The following is a 19702-nucleotide window of genomic DNA, read 5'->3' as shown; positions in this document are numbered from 1 at the left end:
CATATACGGACCTGAGAGTATGGTTACAGTTACTGGAACTAGGGTAAGTGTTAGGGTTAGGGTTATGGTTAGGATTTTTAAACAATTTGCTTCCCGTTATGGTTGCAGAAAATAATTACGCCTCCGGGCCTACATTATAAGGACCTGACACGTACACAGGGTTCGATTTAACTGGTGTTGTGGAGCAAAATGCTCCCCATTTTGGACAACCTGCTACACAAATTTCAGCTTCAGCTTGTAAAACATTTTTTTACAATGTAAACATATGCTAATATTATAAGAACATCGCCTAAATAAAGTTTTCGCTAAAAATTGCTACATAAATTTTTCAAAGTAAATCGAACCCTGCACGTACATGGCTCCCAAAGACATCTTCAGCGCAATTGACTTCAAAGAACAAAAAAAAACTAGCAAACTTTGCCGAATTTTGCAACCTTTGTTCATAATCAGTAGACTTGTGATGCATAATAAAAGTGGACTTCCTAGAATATCAGAGTAGGTATTCTTTAGGCGACGAAAAAAAAACCCTGTTCTACGGGCCCGACTGACCCAGATTTTGAACAAATTGGGAAAAAAATTCCTGTACAAATGAATGCCGACCCAAATTTTGGAAATTTCAGGAACAATTTTTTTTTGTATTTTCTCAAATTGCAAAGTATTTTACAGATTTTGATTATTTTTTGGGTCATTTCCAACAAAAAAACCCAAACAGGCCGACCGACCGACCCTACTTAAAAGGTCCGTCCGCCCGTAGAACAGGGTTTCTTTTTTTCTTCGCCTTATCTTGTATTTTCCATGTTATAACAATGATGTGACTTTAGATAAATACAAATAAACTTGAACTTGAATTTGACTTAAGATCAGAGTAGTTGGTAAGCGTGCTTGAGAGGTGTGCGGGAGAGTGAGGCCGCTGGAATAAAAGCGTGAAAGTGCTATGCTGTTATTGTTCGTAACGATATTTTTGCATGAAACCCCGCGGCAAGAAAAGTCTACATTAGTGAGTCGGGTTGTCAGGTATATTCTGATCATGGGGCGTCGGGGTTGTAGGGGTATGTATCTGTGATATATGTATTTCAATATTAATGGTATAGTTTGACCTACCTGCGACATGCCGTTCTTGAGTTATTTTGACATTTGACCTTTATGCCTATAACTCAAGAACTATACATCGGAGATAGGTCAAACTATACTTTTTCTGAATCCTAATAATGAGAGGATACAATTAGATGATTTCTATCCATATTTCCTCAATTTTGGCCTGCATTAGCGGCCATTTTGGAAATATGTAAATTAACATTTTTCCCCTGTGGCCTTTTTTTTTGTTGCCCTTTTTGAATATGCTTTTCAGGAGGGTGTTCAGAGTCTCTAGCAAGCAAAAACATTGGTGTTCCATTTTTGTCTACAATCCAGGAAAAAAAGGTTGGCACAGTTTGCCTGTCTTTTGGTATATCTCTGCCCCCGCTCCCCCAATTAAATGTTGGACCAAGCCATGTTGTCAACAGGTCCGTGAGACCCTCCAACATTGAATGATGGGGAATGGGGAAGGGTGAGATATAGGGGGGAGTCTATACTTCACATATATTGCATGCATGTTTCCCTCGCCTCCCCAATTTTAATAGGGCACGCATTTCCATTTGTTTAGTGCAAGTGTGCCAACTATTAATTTCGCGGATTGTAGCTCATACGTAAATTAAAGCCACCCTGCCGACTGAAACTAAGAAGAAGAAAATAATGAACCATTGACCTAAACGCCGTGATAGCAGGAAGTCATACCGTATGCGGCCTGTCCCATAATACCAATCATATATCAATGAGTAATATTTTGCATTGATTGTATTGAAAAACCTAATAAATAATTCAAAGGAGTTACGTAATCAGCCGATAGTGCGGACATATCTTCACTCGCAAACCACCAAAATTCGTCATGCGTTTAATACGTTATAAAGAAACCACGAAAATTGAAGGAAATTACATAATTGTGCTTCTAGTTACCGGAACACACCGTCTGTACATATGTCAAGGGAAATTATTAAATGAGGTGTCACTGGAGCTAGAAATAACAACACTTTTAGCAACTTGACCGCATTGTGCGATGTTCTACGAGTCATCATGGTATCTGTAACTGCTTGTTTTATTATCTTGGCGTCTTTTGGAATATTCTCGTTATTTAACAAATTCTTGGAGTTTGGTGTTGTACCAATTCCAAAACGATATGTTGGTAACCTTCAATACAAATGGAGAAGTGCAGTTGTATCTTTACTGCACTCAAGTGTTGTGGGCTCCATGAGTATATACAGGTTAGTTAGTTTCACGTACGTACACTATAAGAATAATCAGTCCCAGAACAAAATATTAATTTACTGACATGGTACACTGTCAGTAAAAATTTGCTAAAAAACTTTTACAAAAAAAAAATCTAATGTTTTTAATTTCGTGTAAGGTAGGCCTATAATGTGTACTACTATCATAGGGCAAGTGTTTTGTTTTATTATAAATTGGTTATGATAATGGTTATGAAATTTATCTGTTAGCGATCAAGCAAAATCAGTCGGAACTCGGAAATAGCCCAACAAAGGCAATATTTCCTTTTGTTTCCTTTTGTTTTGGAAACTCTTTCATTGCTAATATCTTTGGATCAGGTTGTTCAGTTTCAATGGGGTTTTCTGCAAAATGCAGCTTCGCAAATACTTATTACTATCATAGGGCCTATAAGAAACTGAAAATTTAATATTTCCGAGTTCCGACTGATTTTGCTTGATCGCATCATCTATGATCACATCACATATTTGCTGCCTTGATGGTTAATGAGCAGGACACGAGTAATATTATTATAATCACGATAGTCAGTTAACTTTCATTCTCGTGATTTACCTGGCGTAATTATGACGCCCTTTACGGCGATCACATCAGTCACCGACTGAGAGTACATCCGACATATCGAATTGCATTTTGAATACGAGGAATGTCCTTAAGATATCAAATAATTTTGATTTTTGAAATTCGCGATCATACGAATTTTATGGCAAATAATTCAGAATTGATATTTTTGAAATCTAATAGTCCGTGAAGTAAAATGTCAGTGTAATCTAATGATATGTTCTAAAATACGTGTAGCTGGGACGAAAAGCCGTCTGTCATATGAACATTTTGACCTTTCGTATAATATGAAGATATAGATTTTTCTCCCAAAACACAAAAAAATTAGGTCTTTTGTGTGTGTAGTTACAGTGTATGTAGCTGGGAGGAAAAGCCGACCATCATAATTATGAAAATTTTGACCTTTTGTATTGAAGATAAAAAAGAGTCACCAGCACAAAGTTTCTAGGCCTTCAAATTGATCAAAATCTTACTTGGAAGGAGCATATTGTAAATGTCATTAAAACTTGTTCTCGAAATGTCGGCGTTATTAACAGAGTTAAACATTTTCTACCCAGTGAAGCTTTGTATACATTATATTGTTCGTTAGTCTTGCCGTACATGAATTATAGTATTTTAGCATGGGGATGTGCCTGCTCTTCATATATTCATAATCTGTTTAAAATTCAAAAAAGAGCATTGCGTATTATTAGTAACAGTAATTACAGATCTAGAACTAATCCTCTGTTACTTAAATATAATACTTTAAGCATCAAAGATATGTACGCTCTAGAGCTTGGGACATTCATGTATAAACATACAAATTGCATATTACCCAATGTTTTTGACGACCTTTTTACAAAGCACTCTGAAATTCACGCTATAAACACTAGATATAGAAACAATCTCGTCTTACCTCGAGTCAAGAAAGTCTTTTGTGAGGAATCTACTAAATATGCAGGTATAAAGCTATGGAATGCTATTGATACTGATATCAAGTGCTCGTCATCAGTGAAGCAATTCCGGAAAAAGTATAAACAACATCTTATGCAAAGCTATTCTTAGTCTTTCAATCATGTGTACCTCACCAATATTTTGTTCACTAATTTCATTAATTTACTTTCAATAATTAGTTTTTGATATGTGCATTTTGTTTTTCTTTGTTTTTCCTTAAATGTTAACATAGGATATGTCATTGATGGACATGACAGCTGGTTGGTTGGACTCGGCATTTTGTTGTCTACCAACCTGCTGCCATGTCAAATAAATGCCATATACCTGTATCAAGGGGTTACAGAGCTACAGGCCTTAGGGCCTTTACTGTAATTCCTTCACTCATCGTTGTATTATGCATTTCCATAGTTTATTATATATGTATTATTCCTGATATCTTTTATTTTGTATTATTCTTATGTATTATTCTTGTATCATGTAATGAGTGAAAAGATAATAATAAATCTAAATCTAATCTAATCGTTTAGTCTAAGTCTTTTGGGATTCGGAACGTTTGTTCACGGAAAATCAATTATGTTTGACGTTGAATGTTGATAAATTACTATTATTTTATCTATTATGAATTCTGTTCCATTTAGTGTACCAACCATATGGTCTGATTTTGTGTTAAACTACACGTCCATTGGCGAAACTACGGTGGCTATTTTCACAGGTAAGTACAATGTAAACGAGTATTAAAACGAAATTTTTCGTCAAAAGTCCGCAAGGGCTCGGATAACGACGTTTGCACAATATTTTTTGTGGAACCTGAGAGCACATCCGCAGGGGGGGGGGCAAATGTTAGTATCGTCCCTATTTTTCCCACCCTTCCCTTCTCATTCCCCTCTCCTTCCACTTTCCCTCTCCTTTCCCTTCTTTCTCTTTTTTTCTCCCCTTCTTCTCGTCCCCATTTTCCCGCTTCTTCGTCCCCATTTTAGGTGTCCGGGGCAGTCTATCCAAATATCATCTCCAGATCCATTTCTACCGATAACCATTACTTTTAGTCTCCTTTGCATTTATTTATAAGAAGGATTTAATCTATTTGAAAAGAACAAAAAGCCTGATAATACACATCATGGCGTGGAGTTTGTCTTTTGCTTTTTTTTTAAATAACTTTATTCTTGTTTGTTTCAGGTTACATGATATATGATATAATAAATCTTCTAATTCGAAACGTAAATTATTCCAACGTGGTTGCGTCACTTATAATTCACCATGTTATGGTAAGTACTTATTTATTTATTTATAACAGCGGTCACCCGTCTTTCGCGATTCGATTTTTTTTTTTTTTATTTATTTATTTATTTATTTATTTATTTATTTATTTATTTATTTATTTATTTATTTATTTATTTATTTATTTATTTATTTATTTATTTATTTATTTATTTATTTTTAAATAAGGTCAAGTCTGAAAAAGACATTAAAACTATGAAATATTTTCGAGGCTTTATACATAACATACCGGTACACTGTATATTTCAGGCAACTGTCCCAACATAAATGTATATTCCCGTTTACTTTTACAGGGCTGTTTTTTCGGTGTAATCATGATACATCACCAGCAATGGCTAGGCTACGGTATCCTGTGTCTCGTCTCCAACGAAATAAACATCATCTTCACTCATATCCGACAACTGATGCTCATGAATGATGTCCCGAAATCATCAACCATTTTTAGAGTCAATAATATGCTTTTCATTGTTTCTTTCGTAACAATTCGTGCGCCAGCATATCTTATTATATTAGTTCTCCTTGTTCAGGATGTCCAAAGAATGACAGCTATATGGCATTTTTCCATGATTCCAGGTTCTGCCGGACTGTTATTGCTTAATTTATACATGTTTGTGAAGCTGCTTTCTTCTGATTACTTCGTTGTGTGATCCGTAGGAATATCACACTTTGGGATTGGTTCAGATAAGACCTTGTTTGCAATCTACAGCTTTTATTGTGTATGTGAAGAGAAGGACCAGTTTATATTTTTCATAACATGTATTCAGAAATCACCCAAATGCGACAAATGCACAAACTATTATTGCCCCCGGTCACACAATATCAGAGTAGGTTTTTCCTGTATAGACGAATCCAACGAGCCAAGTCATGGTCAGGATTTGGTCGGCCATTATCGGGTCCCCGCATGCACCAAACAGGTGTTGTGAGTCCCAGGTTGCCGTTGTCAAGTATTTGGGAGTGGGGGTGTATTGGTAGGGGTGCTTGAAAGGTGTGCGGTTATGTTTATAAGGCTAAAATATTATTTGTTTGCCCTGGAGTGGGATTTTTGGGGTGGGTCGGTAGATCGGCGAAATATATTTTTTGTAATGATGATTCCGCTACTGTAAAGGCCTGTAGGCAATGAACATTGGTCATGTTGTAAGATTAATCAAATCGCTGTCGAAGTGACGTAATAATCGGATTTACTACCATAGCATATGAATACAATTTTGAATAGATCGCCCTGCACTACAACGTTCTCGCGGCATAGCACGCGGTACCTATGCATTGAACCGAAGATGTCAAAGAAATGCTGATCACTCGCACCTGTAAGATTAGTATATTAGAAAAGAGCGGTATTGTATTCAATCTATGATTGCCGACATACAAATATGATGAGTATAGAACGATCTATTCAAACATTGTATTCACCTATGGCTATGGTAGTTAATCCGACTACGTCACTTCGACAGCGATTACTTCAGACCTTCAATTCGGCATTCCTTCAATAAGGGATTCGCCATTATGTAGCCTACTTTCTGTGAAAAGATGCCTGAAACAATAACTCGCGTGTTTTGTTATTGTGAGGTGGTAATCTATTTAGGAGGATATGCTAAATTTGCTTATCATTAAAACATGATATTGATTTTTCAATTTTATTTTTTTGACCAAATGTTTTGTGTCCCGATGATCAATTCTTAACTTATCTATTTTAAATACCACATGTTTGTAAGCATTTAAGGGTAGACGAGGTATTGTTGGTCGAAGCAACATAAAAATCGATTTTCATTATCTAGATCAAGATATTATTGCAAATTAACACCATGATGTTTTGCAAAAGTTCATTCTACAAATCGTATACTCTGCAAACTTGCTTAATTTATTGTTGTTAATTAGTTATGTACGTTTTACAAAAGTGTTGTTGTTTCAGTCCTCTTCACAACGTAGCTCAAGAACCGCAGCACCTATAAAAGTATATCTGTGATATTTTAATTCTTCTACACGCTCGCTATGAATTGAGCAATGCAATTTTTGCCAAAGCTCACTACCATTCGTAAGATGATGTGAACTACCAAATCACAACAGTTTAAAATAATTAATAACCTTAAGCCATTATTCAGGGGTTATTGTATTACAAAATCTGTAAAATGCGTTGGAAGCAGAATTTATTTCTGCGCAATGTACGATGTGACGTCAATATTAGTCAATTGCTACAAATGAGGTGTTAAAATGTGCAGAAATAAATTAGGTTTCCAACGCATTTTACAGATTTGTAATACAATCACCCGTTTTTGAATAATTGTCATTATTTAAGGGGGGTCAGTTACTTTTTTGAGATGTTTATAATTACAAAAAAGAAAGGCAGGCTTATTGCTCCCATTTTCGTAAATGGAAGTTTGAATTAATGGCTGCATGATCATGTACAATACTTTGTTTAGCTATCATTTTTTGTAATCATAAATAATGTTCTTTAATATTTGCGGTGGATTTTTTGTGATTTCTGTGATTAGTTGATGATTTTTTTTTTCATAATAAAAAAGATTCAATAACTATTGAAAGACAAGACAAAGATATTGTATTATCAGTGCACTCAAACATTGGGCAATTTCAGTTGAAATCAATGCACCCACTGAGAGAGTGTGAACTTCAAATGGATAGAGTTACCTGAATGGGGGACCCCTTCTAAAATCTACACCCCCTGTGTAGATTAAGGTCATGTCTTTCATAGGGGGTGTATATATTTCAACTGGAATAGCCCATTTTTATGTAACACGTAGTTTTATCACAATCATTAAGGGGTCATTTCCGGTTAAAATCTTTAAAAAAAATCAAAAATTCATATCTGCTACATGTAACATAGTGTCGATGCCACTTGCACAGAAATGATCCTTATGACATTCTTAAAGTATTAAACATATTTGTGACCCCAAAGGTCAAAGTTTATGGTCAAAGGTCAAATTTTAAAATTGGTCCAGTTGAGCTCAAATTCAACAGGAATGATCCTTACGACATCCTTAACATGTTAAAAATATTTATGACCCCAAAGGTCAAAGTTTAGGGGTCAAAGGTCACATTTTAAAATTGGTCCAATCAAGCTCAAATTCAACAGGAATGGTCCTAACCACATTCTAAACATGTTAAAAATATTTATGACCCGAAAGACCAGGAGTCATTTCGTCTAAGGTCATTTAGGGGTCATTTCTGCTAAATGGGGTTTCCTTTTGTTACTACTAGTATTTAGATCACAGGAAATCATGCCTTAATGATGTATTTGTGACAATTGATCGGGACCCTGCAATTTCGGTCGTGATTAGGGAAAGTGGGAGTGGTGGGGTTTGGAGTGATCAAGTTGTGATTAAACTTTGCCCAGGTCAAAGGTCAGGTCAAATTTAAAGTTGCTCCGATGGGGATGTAATTCAGGGAAAACAATCCCCAGTACTTGGGGAGTATGAAACCACAAAGCTCATCTGAGGTCAAAGGTTAGGTCAAATTCAAAGTTGCTCTGGATGGGCTGTAACTTAGGGGAAATTGATCCCTGACACTTGGGGAGTATGAAACCGCAAATTTCATCCGAGGTCAAATTTCAGGTCAAATTTGAAGTTGCTCCGATCGGGCTGTAACTCGGGGAAAACGATCCCTGGCAACATATGAAACCGCAAAGGTCATCCGAGGTCAAAGGTCATGTCAAATTTAAAGATGCTATGATCAGGCGGTAACTTGGAGAAAATGATCCGTGACACTTGGGGAGTATGAAACCGTAAAGGTCATCCGAGGTCAAAGGTAAGATCAAATGCAATGTTGCTCCGATTGGGCTGTAACTCGGGGAATATGATTCCTGACACTATGGGAGTATAAAACCGCATAGGTCATCTAAGGTCAAAGGTCAAGTCACATTTTAAAGTTACTCTGATCGGGCTCTAACTCGGGGAAACAATCCTCGGCACTTGGGGAGTATGAAACCACAAAGGGCATCTGAGGTCAAAGGTCAGATCAAATTTAAAGTTGCTCCGATCAGGCTGTAACTTGCGGAAAATGATCCTTGAGGAGTATGAAACCGTAAAGGTCATCTGAGGTCAGGAAAGGTCATATGTTAAAATGGGCCTGATTGGGTTTAGATGTGATGCAAATTATCTTTGATTTGAGAGAGCATGAGTTGTCAACCAGAGTTTATCCAAGGTCAAAGGTAAAATGAGGTCAATCAGAAACCACCGCCTGATATTCGTGGCTCGTGAGCCACAGTAGCTCTAGTTGTGCTTCTAGTTTACTTGAACACAACACCTGTACATCTGAAAGGGAAATTATTAAATGAGGTGTCACTGGAGCTGGAATAGATAAATAACAACACTTCCCGGCAATACGACATAGTACGGTCTATACGAGTGAACATGGTATCTGTAATTGCTTGTGTTATTATCTTGGCGTCTTTTGGAACATTCTCGTTTTTTAACAAATTCTTGGAGTTTGAAGTTATACCAATTCCTAAACGATATGTGGGTAACCTTCAATACAAATGGAGAGGCACAGTTGTATCTTTAGTACACACAAGTATTGTGTGCTTCATGAGTATGTTCAGGTTAGTTAATTTCACAAACCCACAATATTATCAGTATTAATTTGCGAAATCAAAAACAAAAAAAACACAAATCTTATGTTTTCAATTTCGTATAGAGGTATATAGGTGATCATAGGACAAATAAACCGAGTCATTTTTGTTTTATTAACATGATTAATTGGTTATGATAATAATTACTTACAACATTTTCGAAATGTATCTGTTTTCCTATATTATTTGCTACCTTCATGGCTAATGAAGTCGTGTAGCCCTTGAGAAGTTTGACCGAAATCCATTCATATCTTGATATATATAATGTATGTGTAATCGCAATTTTTTCTTATTTCAATGTCAAATATTTTCTGTGGAAAATTAATATGCAGCCTAAATTGTTGACAATGAATGATTTATATGACTGGGATTTGTATACATTATTTTTTCGAAAGTTTCCATGACTACTTGATTCATGAGAAGACGCATGAATAATTTCCATTGTATTTTACAATGATCAAATGCCCCGAAATTCTGTATAACTATATTCATTACACATGCTACAGGTAGACTTACGACTATTAAATTTAGTTTGATGAAAATATGGAATTACTTCCTCTTCCATTTTGTTTTTGCACTCATTAAAGTTTCAAAATTCATAACCATACATTTTGGCCAAGAATTATAGACTTTAGCAAACATGGAAACATATGAATTAATTTCATAAGTTACAAAATTAATTCAGACAAAATAGGTAACAAATTAATTTATTGTTGGCCCCTAAATGATTTTAATAGTGCACTTTGAAAATAAAAATGTGCAGCCCATGCAGTTTTTCATTGGTTATTTCTAGACCGGTGTGTTAAAAAGGTGGCCTACTCCTGCTTTAGATGGATAAGAATGACACTCTCATTATCAATGACAGATGAATAACTAGAAACCACTTGTGTTTGAGCAAACACGAATATCTATGCCCGTGACCCCACCCCTTAACCAAGCACTCCCCATGCAAAAGTTACTGACCAACATGTGAAAGCCCTTGTTATAAACTTTAATTGATATAAGTATCAATCATCCTCATAGCACCTAAAATTAAAAAGCGCCCAATTGGGCGCCAAATCAAAAGTTGGTGACCACCATGTGGAAGCCCTTGTTATAAACTTTAATTGATATAAGTATTATCCCCATAGCACCTTAAATATAAAAGCGCCCAATTGGGCGCCAAATCAAAAGTTGGTGACCATTATATGGAAGCCCTTTTATAAGCTTTAATTGATATAAGAATCATCCTCATAGCACTTAAAATATTTAAAAAGCGCCCAATTGGGCGCCAAATCTAAAAAACTGGTGACCACCCCTTGGTCACCCCCCTTACAAACCGTGACAACCCTTAACCCTCCTAACACCCATTAACCAACCATACTCCATGTCCAACAATGACAGCCTTTTGAGGTGGTCCAAGGCACCAATATCAAAATGCCTACACATTCCCTTTTAAGGATATTTTTGTTAAGTGATCAATTTCCTTGACGTACGATTCGTCATTGCAAACACAGGTAGCTAACAAAACGCTACCTATTGCGTTACACTGTGTTAATAGGTTGTACCTAGTTTGCTTTTTAAAGCCTTTGAACTTTGACCTCTGGGGTTGTGGCTACCATAGAATACATCTAGGGTCATGGGCCATTCAAATATAAAACCAACAACAAACATGACTAAGATTCAAAATGTTTGCCTCTTGTTTCCCCTGTGTTAATTAGGCCTACTTAATGTATAGTATGCCTCGCTGTAAAATGTTTAAAAATCTATTTAACAGTGGTCTTAAAATTCGTGTATATTAAGGGCTGGGGTATGAACGTTTGGACAGTATTTATTTTGGGACATTAGAGCACATCAGACATATCGAATTGCATTCTGAATACGAAGAATGTCATTCTGATATCAAATAATTTTGAATTTTGAAATTCGCAATTTAATACACATTTTATGGCAAATCATTAAAATTGATATTTTTGATATTTAACAGTACTTGAAGTAAACTTTATAAATCTGATGATTTATACTTAAAGTGTATGTAGGTGGGTTGAAAAGCCGACGATCAATTGAAAATTTTGACCTTTCGTATTGAAGGTATTGAAGAAACACCAAAAAAAATTAGGTCTTTTGGGAAAAAAATCCATATTTTCAATATGAAAGGTCAAAATTTTCAATTGACCGTCGGCTTTTCCTCCATGCTACATACACTTTAAGAATATATCATTAGATTTATATAATTTACTTCGAGGACTGTTATATATCAAAAATTCGAAAAATATCAAATTTTTATAATTTGTCATAAAATTTGTATTATATTGTGATTTTCAAAAAATGAAAATTATTTGATATCAGAAAGACATGCTTCGTATTCAGAATACAATTCGATAGGTCTGAGGTGCTCTCATGTGCCACAAAAAATACTATCGAAACGCAATAAACGCTCATTTTAGATCCCTTAAAGATTAATATAGAAAATTTATGACTAATTAAACCTTATAATTTTGGGCACTTAGTTTTCTTATTTGCCTAGAAATACTGGAATGTTCGATATTTCACACCTTGTGGCACTTCCCTGGTTAGAGTTAGGGGTGGAGTTCAGCCTCCTATAACGAAAGGACTTTCGTTTATGATGTTTATAGGACTTCATTGAACTTCTAGGTTGTTCCCTTAGGTATAAGGCTGATAAAGGAGATGTTTATAGGTTCCGAAATGCTCCTCCATGGGCCCACGAGGCTCTTGCTACGCCCCTGCCTATACGATCGGTCTTCAGACTATAGTGTCAGAGGGCAAGTAGGGGTCATGTGTAGGCACAATCGTTATTCAATCTATTTCAATTTATTAATAAATGTGACCGTACAGCACGAATGAGCCGTAAATTCCCTAAATTGTATTCTGAGTTACAGCGTAAAATGTGTACGAATGTCGTATTCAATGTCGTTGAAGGAGCAAAGTTTAACAAACTATAACCCCGCTTCTGGGTATCGTTTGAAGTCAAATGATATACCATTTTAAAGCTTATGATGCATATTTGTTAAACATGAAATAAAACAAAATTGACCGGGGGAGGAATTTACGGCTCATTCGCCGTTAACGGTCACAAATAATATAATTATAATATAACAACATTTTGTATCTTCATAACGAACGTTTGTTGAGGGAAAATCAAATATGTTTGATGTCAAATGTTTATAAATTATTTATTATAAATTCTGTTCCATGTAGTGTACCAACCATATGGTCTGATTTTGTGTTAAACTACACGTCCATTGGCGAAACTACGGTGGCTATTTTCACAGGTAAGTTTCGTATCGTCAAAAAAATCGGATAGCGACGTTTGCATAGTAATTTTGTGGGACCTGAGAGCACACCAAACTGTATTCTGAATACGAGGAATGTCCGTCTGATATCAAATAAGTTAGATTTTTTGAAATTCGCGATTCGAAAAACCAGGTTTGTCGAACGAAAAAACAGGTTTTTCTGTTCTATTGTGCAATACTTAGTATTATAGGCGTGCATGGAGTTTGTCTTTTAAAAACTTGTTTCTTGTTGGTTTCAGGTTACACAATATATGATACAATAAAACTTCTTCGAAACGTTAATTCCAACGTGGTTGCGTCACTTATACTTCATCATGTTATGGTAAGTATTTATTTATTTATTTTCTACCGGTCACCCGTCTTTCGCGGTTCGGTTTTTATCGCTTTTTCGGGTTTTTTTTATTTATTTATTTATTTATTTATTTATTTATTTATTTACAAATTCAAAGTATAGACCTCTGGCAAGGCAACCGTTACTTAAAGTTTCACGGAATACCCTCACTTACGATCATTGGGCATGTTGGGTATACCGATCATCAGACGGATGATGATCGGTATACCCAATGATCGTAAGTGAGGGTATTCCGTGAAACTTTAAGTAACGGTTGCCTTGCCAGAGGTCTATACTTTGAATTTGTTTCTGTAGCTCACCTGTAATGGGTTTGAGCACTCTAAATTCCAAAGTTAGTCACTTGTAAAGTAAACTTGTTATATTTATTTATTTATCATGTCTGAAAAGGAGATTAAAATATATTCGAGGCTTTAAGCATAACATAGGCATACACTGTATATTTTAGGCAACTACCCCAACATTTATTCCGTTTACTTTTACAGGGCTGTTTTTTCGGTATAAACATGATACATCACCAAGAATGGCTAGGCTATGGTATCCTGAGTCTCTTCTCCAACGAAATAAGCACCAACTTTCTTCATATCCGACAACTGATGCTCATGAATGATGTCCCGAAAGCATCAACCATTTTTAGAGTCAATAATATGCTGTTCATTGTTTCGTTCGTAACAATTCATGTACCAGCATTTCTTATTATATTAGTTCTCCTTATTCGGGACATCAACAGAATGACAGTTTTGTGGCATTTTTCCATGATTCCAGGTTCTGCAGGGCTCTTATTGATTAATATATACATGTTTGTGAAGCTTCTTTCTTCTGATAAATTTGTTTGATATCATTTTGAAATGGAGACTCTTTTTGTTTGCGAAGTGCCAAATATGACCGTCGAGACAGCAAGGACATCCTCCGGGCCGCGTGTTTATTTTCTGCAACCATGGACCGCAATTCGCTAACCGTAACCCTAACTCCAACCCTAACCCTATAACTCTAAACCCTAACCCTAAGGGTTGGTGGTATTGCGACAAATTGTTTTGTGTCCCTGATGATCAATTCTTAACTTATATATTTTAAATACCATCACGTGTTTGTAAGCATATTTTAAAACTAAAATCAAAAACCAAATGTTAGCATTATGGCCTACATGAAGAACAATATAAGGAAGTGGAATATATAATTGCAAAAAAGAAAGGTAAGCTTATTGCTCCCATTTTCATAAATGGAAGTTTGAATTTTAATATCTTTATTTTATTTTAGGTATAATCATGATAATGGCTTTATGATCATGTACAATTTGGTCTATAGCTATCATTTTGTAATCATAATTAAATTCATTTAATGTTTGATGTGCTTTTTTTGTGATTTGTTGATGATTTTTTGTTCATAATAAATATTGAACGGCAAGACAAAAGTATTGTTATGGAGCTCCGTTCCCGATTTTATTATAAGGTTAGGTTAATGACGTCATGGAGCTGCCATCCGATTATAATAAAATCGGGAACGGAGCTCCATAACAATATTATATTATCAGTGTACTCACAGTGTACTCAAACATTTGGGCAATTTCAGTTGAAATCAATGCATCCCCTGTGGAAGACATGGCTATAGTCACTAGATTTTTGCGATTCGTCTTTCTTACGCCATGAGAGATAGTGATCATAGTCTGAGCTGAGTGTAGTTTGGTAACTAAGAAAAAAGGTCCTACTATGGCAAGTTTATTGCACATTCGAACAGAAAAACCTGGGTTTTGGTCGATAAACCTGGTTTTTCGATCAAAAAACCAGGTTTATCGGCCGATAAACCTGGTTTTCGGTTTGTCGACGAAAAACCGGATTTTCTGTTCTGTCATATCCTACTCGTCGGACTAGACATGGCCCTATCAATCTTCCACACAGAGAGTGTGAACTTCATATGGGGTTATTTTGGGCGACTCCATCTGAAATCTACACCCATATGTCATGTATGTAGTAGATTAAGGTCATGTCTTTCCATAGGGGGTGTATAGATTTCAACTGGAATAGCCCATTTGTTATTTTTATGTAACACGTGGTTTTATCAAATATAGATGATCCTGTGTCATATACTGGGGTACCCAAAAAGGTGGTTTTGTTACATTTTGATGTGCAGCTTGGATTTCAAAACATTGTCTCTTGAGTATTCCTTCACTTAGAAGATTCAATTAGGTCTTAAATTGAGGCTAATTTATTCTAGATTACTCATGTTTTTATCCTGTTTTAAAATATTTTTTAATTATTTTCTTATGACGTTTGGCATGAAATGTGCCAAGGGTGGCTGAGGATTAGGGGGAGGAGGATTAGGGGGAGGGATTCATATCGTAAATTTTATTTAAAACCCCCATTAAAAATTTGAATCTAGTAAAAAAATGTCTAAATGGACTCCCAGACATCTAAACCAAGTAAATAAATACAGAAGTTCATTTAAAAGACCAATACTTGCTCAGAATGATTGTAAATGTGGAAAAAAGAGGTGGAGTTACATCCTCCCTACTTTGTGATTGTTTTTGCCCGCACTCTTTCATTTTTTAACCGATTTCCATTTTAAAAAAAGGTGTCAAAATGCTCAGGAGGATGAACCACTTCAAATGAGATGCGTAGGTAAAATGTTTGAACCATTTAATTTTTTTTACTATGTAACACAAAGGTACCCCAGGTTGTAACACAGGACCAGCTGTATTCTGCGAAGTGCGACTGGAGACATCGTCAGTATATACATGGTAACATACTGGATTAAGGCATGATCATCACTTCACCTGCTACGCATATTAATTGATATGATATCAAGATTTACAGATTTAAGGATTCGTTTACATTATGTATGAAACTGACTTTATACTCTAATCGCTAACAACGAGCGATTGATTTTTGGCCAATAAAATATATAGATCGTTCTTTATAAAGCAACAAAAACGATTTGTCTCATTGGTGGCTGCTTGCCGCTAGCGACTGAAGTGTGAATTCAGCTTTAGTCCCTCGTTCGTTGGTCTTAACATTCGAAACGTTTCTGTCACTTGATACATGTTGATGAGTTGAAGATTTTCATGTTAGTTTGGCGGTTTCTTTTATGTCTCTTCACATGACACTCGTATTTTGATTTGTCATTGTGGAATAAGTCACACCACCTGCATGTTGAAATAGGCCTTATTCGTTGAGTAATTATTTACTCTCTTAATGTAAAAGAATGACAATTCACTCTTTTAGAGTGAATTTTCACTCTTACAAAGAGTGACTCTAGGGACCAGTCCTTGAAGAATGAAAATCACTCTTTGTAAAGAGTGAAAATATTTCACTCTCAAAAGAGTGCTTTCTCACTCTTAAAAAGACTGAAACCCACTCTCAAAAGACTGGAAATGAAATGACTCTCACTCCAAGAAAGTGGTAATTCACTCTTAATTGAGTGAAAACTAATCAATCTTTTTAGAATGAATTATATTACTCTCTTGTCACTCAAATAGGAGCCAATTTTACTCGATAAGAGTGAAAATCAGTTCACTCTTGACAGGGAGTGAAAATTTCACTCTTTTACATATAGAGAGTACATGTATTTTGTATATTTTGCAATCTCGCATTTGGGGGGGGGGGGTGAGTGAGAAATAATAATTATGTATAAATGACCGAAACATATTTTACCCTTTACAAAACAATATGATGTATATTAAATACATGACAAAAGGTACTGCAATAATCTGTTTCAGTTTGAGGTTCCTTTTCATGATGATTAATACCATGTTTACGAAATATTCTACAACTCTTTTTACTAATGACACACACATGATAAAATGATGTAATTGTTAAGAAAATTAAACATGTTAAAATGAAGTTATTTTTTTTCAAACTTGTCATATAACAGTTAACTAACCTTGAATATGGCAAAAGACAGTAACATTGTTTAAATCTCTTTATATATTATAACCTTTTTCCACGGCAAAAGGAAGTAATTTGTTAATGATAAAAAATAGAATGCACATTTTACCATATTAGGGACGACTTTAATCAACCCAAACCAGATCTCAGGACATGTTTCATAACAGCACTGTCTTATATCCACTCGCACATTTCTAAGACAAATGGCCCCGGCCCGGCGATCGACCCAGGCCAAAGTATTACCCATCGTTTTTAAAGAGATGGATTTCGTGTCATCCACTGTATGTCAAACCAACACATATCTGACGTATGATTGATCGTATCTTTCAAGATTTTTGCACCTCAAGTCCACGGGCATATATAAAGCTAAATGCTCGCAAAAATCAATGAGCAATGGATGAAGATATGTAAGGCAACTTACGCTAACATCCAATGCCTCAATGGGTTTCCACAAAATTCTATGTGTTTGAATGACAATTATTATTGTCAAATATCTTGCGGGTATATCCTGCATCACTCGCTCATCTTAGTCGCCTAAAGCGTGTTATTCATTTAAAAAAACTCGATGTCCACTTCGACTGGTAAATTAAAATTACAATGTTTGGTAATATAAACATGAAAATAAACTTGACCACATCACACTAGGGTCCACAACATGCTCATCTATCAGGTCACAGTTCTTTAACATGTTTAACCCCATATGCACTTGTACATTCATTGAATGACATTTGAAAATATGGGTACAAAAACTCATACTCTGCAACTTGAGGTCACATTTTGCACTGTGGTTGTTTAATTGAGGTTATTGAACTATGCCATTTGGATGAGGCCATTGTGGTTCGTACAATGACAAGTGTAAGTACACATGTTCAGGTTAAGTCATTGTTTTCCCTTTGATTGACATGATTGATATTTCCTGAGATGACCGATGCAAGAGGACGTCATAGTAAAATAATATTTTCTCATCAGTTTTATGATTTGCCATGGGCTAATGTATCGAGTGTATGATGTGGCCAGTATGTTGGCAGCTGGCAGCGTGAGCATGATGAGAGGATGAAATGTTATGACCAGAGAGAGGCCACAGACTGCCCATCTATCTTTTGTCTTTATCAAATATGAGTGGCCTTAAAAAAATATTTAAAAAAACGCGGTTCACCCAATGTCAGTGATATAGGTGTCCACAACATCATTTTTCCATTCAACGAAAGGCCCATTCAACGATTTGCCCATTCGAAAATCGTATAAAAATCCTTTTTTTTTTCAATTCTTTGCTGGTAGTGAGTCTGCAAATTTAGCAGAAAGTCGCGTATTAAAAAAAAAAAGAGACAATATATGTTGCTGTAATATCTCCTTAAGCATTGTTAAGTATAGATATTACGATTAGGATTATGCTAAAATCGGAACACTTAAGTTTTTACATTTTTGGAACAAGCATGTGCTTATGACTAGTACAATTGGGAATATCAAATTCCAAAATTCGGAGACCGTTGAAGTCGCTGCTTCATATTCCCCAAAAGTTAGACAGAGTGACGAATCGAGAATTTTCAGCAAATTGAGTTACTGTATGCTTCTGATTATATTCAGGTGATCTTTGATCATGTTGATCATTTCCACCAAAAATCAATAGCAAATCTTATCAAAATTTTGATTTGGATGAATCGCACTTAAATTAATGAATTTGTCAAAGAGACGAATCGTACTCTTTCCGGTACAAATTTGGTAGATGTCCGTTTTCATGGCTATTTTTTTTTCAGAACATAAACGTATTGTAAATAAATACTCTACATTCATGTCTATAATATTCACTTAAAATGATTGGTCATAAATATAGATGTTTCCAATTTTTTGAATGACCGATGAATGGTACCAAAATGTTCAAACGCCGTTTACTCAGAACAGCGAATTTGCGTATTCAGCACTCTGTCAAACTCAAACTCAAACATGTCGAACTCAAACTCAAACCGATACCAATCTTTGATACTTTTAAAGGTATATATATTGTGAAAATTAGGTTAACAAATTCCTACCAAGCGTAATCCTTTCTCCATCCATAAATTCATGCAGACATTAAATTTACAGAACGAGACTTTCTCGATATATAACTGTTTGGCCTCAAACCTTTACATTCGGTGCACGCATGTGATGTGACATTTTCTTTTATACGTTGCTTTTATGTCAAACAATGTTTGTAAGATTCCCCGAAATACAATTTGGGAGTAAATCTTTCGATCCATGTTAAGTGCATCTTTTCCCCCATTGTGCTGTTCCAATTGAAATCTACACACCCCCTATGGAAGACATGACCTTAATCTCCCACACAGGGGGGGGTGTAGATTTCAAGTGGGGTCACTCATTCAGGTTACTCCATCTGAAATTCACACCCCCTGTGTCATGGGAATATTAAGGTCATGTCTTCCATAGGGGGTGTATGGATTTCAACTGTAACAGCCAAACAATTTCTGATCTCACAGAGAATATTATACTATCATCTGCGCAATGAAGATTTGAGCGCAAG

The 19702-nt window shown here is 35.5% G+C and overlaps 2 protein-coding genes across 2 annotated transcripts in view; both read left to right on the top strand.

Moving 5' to 3' along the window:
• The first annotated feature begins 20 nt into the window (after positions 1 to 20).
• On the top strand, positions 21 to 7169 carry LOC140168076 (TLC domain-containing protein 2-like). Its single transcript, XM_072191379.1, has 4 exons — positions 21 to 2297; positions 4449 to 4522; positions 4984 to 5072; positions 5379 to 7169. The coding sequence occupies exons 1-4, from the start codon at positions 2110 to 2112 to the stop codon at positions 5730 to 5732; spliced, it is 705 nt and encodes a 234-aa protein (XP_072047480.1). The 5' UTR covers positions 21 to 2109; the 3' UTR covers positions 5733 to 7169.
• A 1968-nt stretch (positions 7170 to 9137) lies between these two features.
• Positions 9138 to 19702, top strand: part of LOC140168694 (uncharacterized) — a 38385-nt gene continuing 27820 nt past the window's right edge. The window contains exons 1-3 of the mRNA XM_072192105.1: positions 9138 to 9634; positions 12863 to 12936; positions 13197 to 13279. Coding sequence (XP_072048206.1) covers positions 9447 to 9634; positions 12863 to 12936; positions 13197 to 13279 — 345 coding nt within the window. The 5' untranslated portion in view covers positions 9138 to 9446. The remainder of the gene's footprint in view (positions 9635 to 12862; positions 12937 to 13196; positions 13280 to 19702) is intronic.

The sequence above is a fragment of the Amphiura filiformis genome, chromosome 13, assembly GCF_039555335.1.
Source record: "Amphiura filiformis chromosome 13, Afil_fr2py, whole genome shotgun sequence".
NCBI classification, from domain to species: Eukaryota; Metazoa; Echinodermata; class Ophiuroidea; order Amphilepidida; family Amphiuridae; genus Amphiura; species Amphiura filiformis.
The sequence above is the reverse complement of the archived record's forward strand: the minus strand, read 5'-3'. Positions and strand labels throughout refer to the sequence as shown.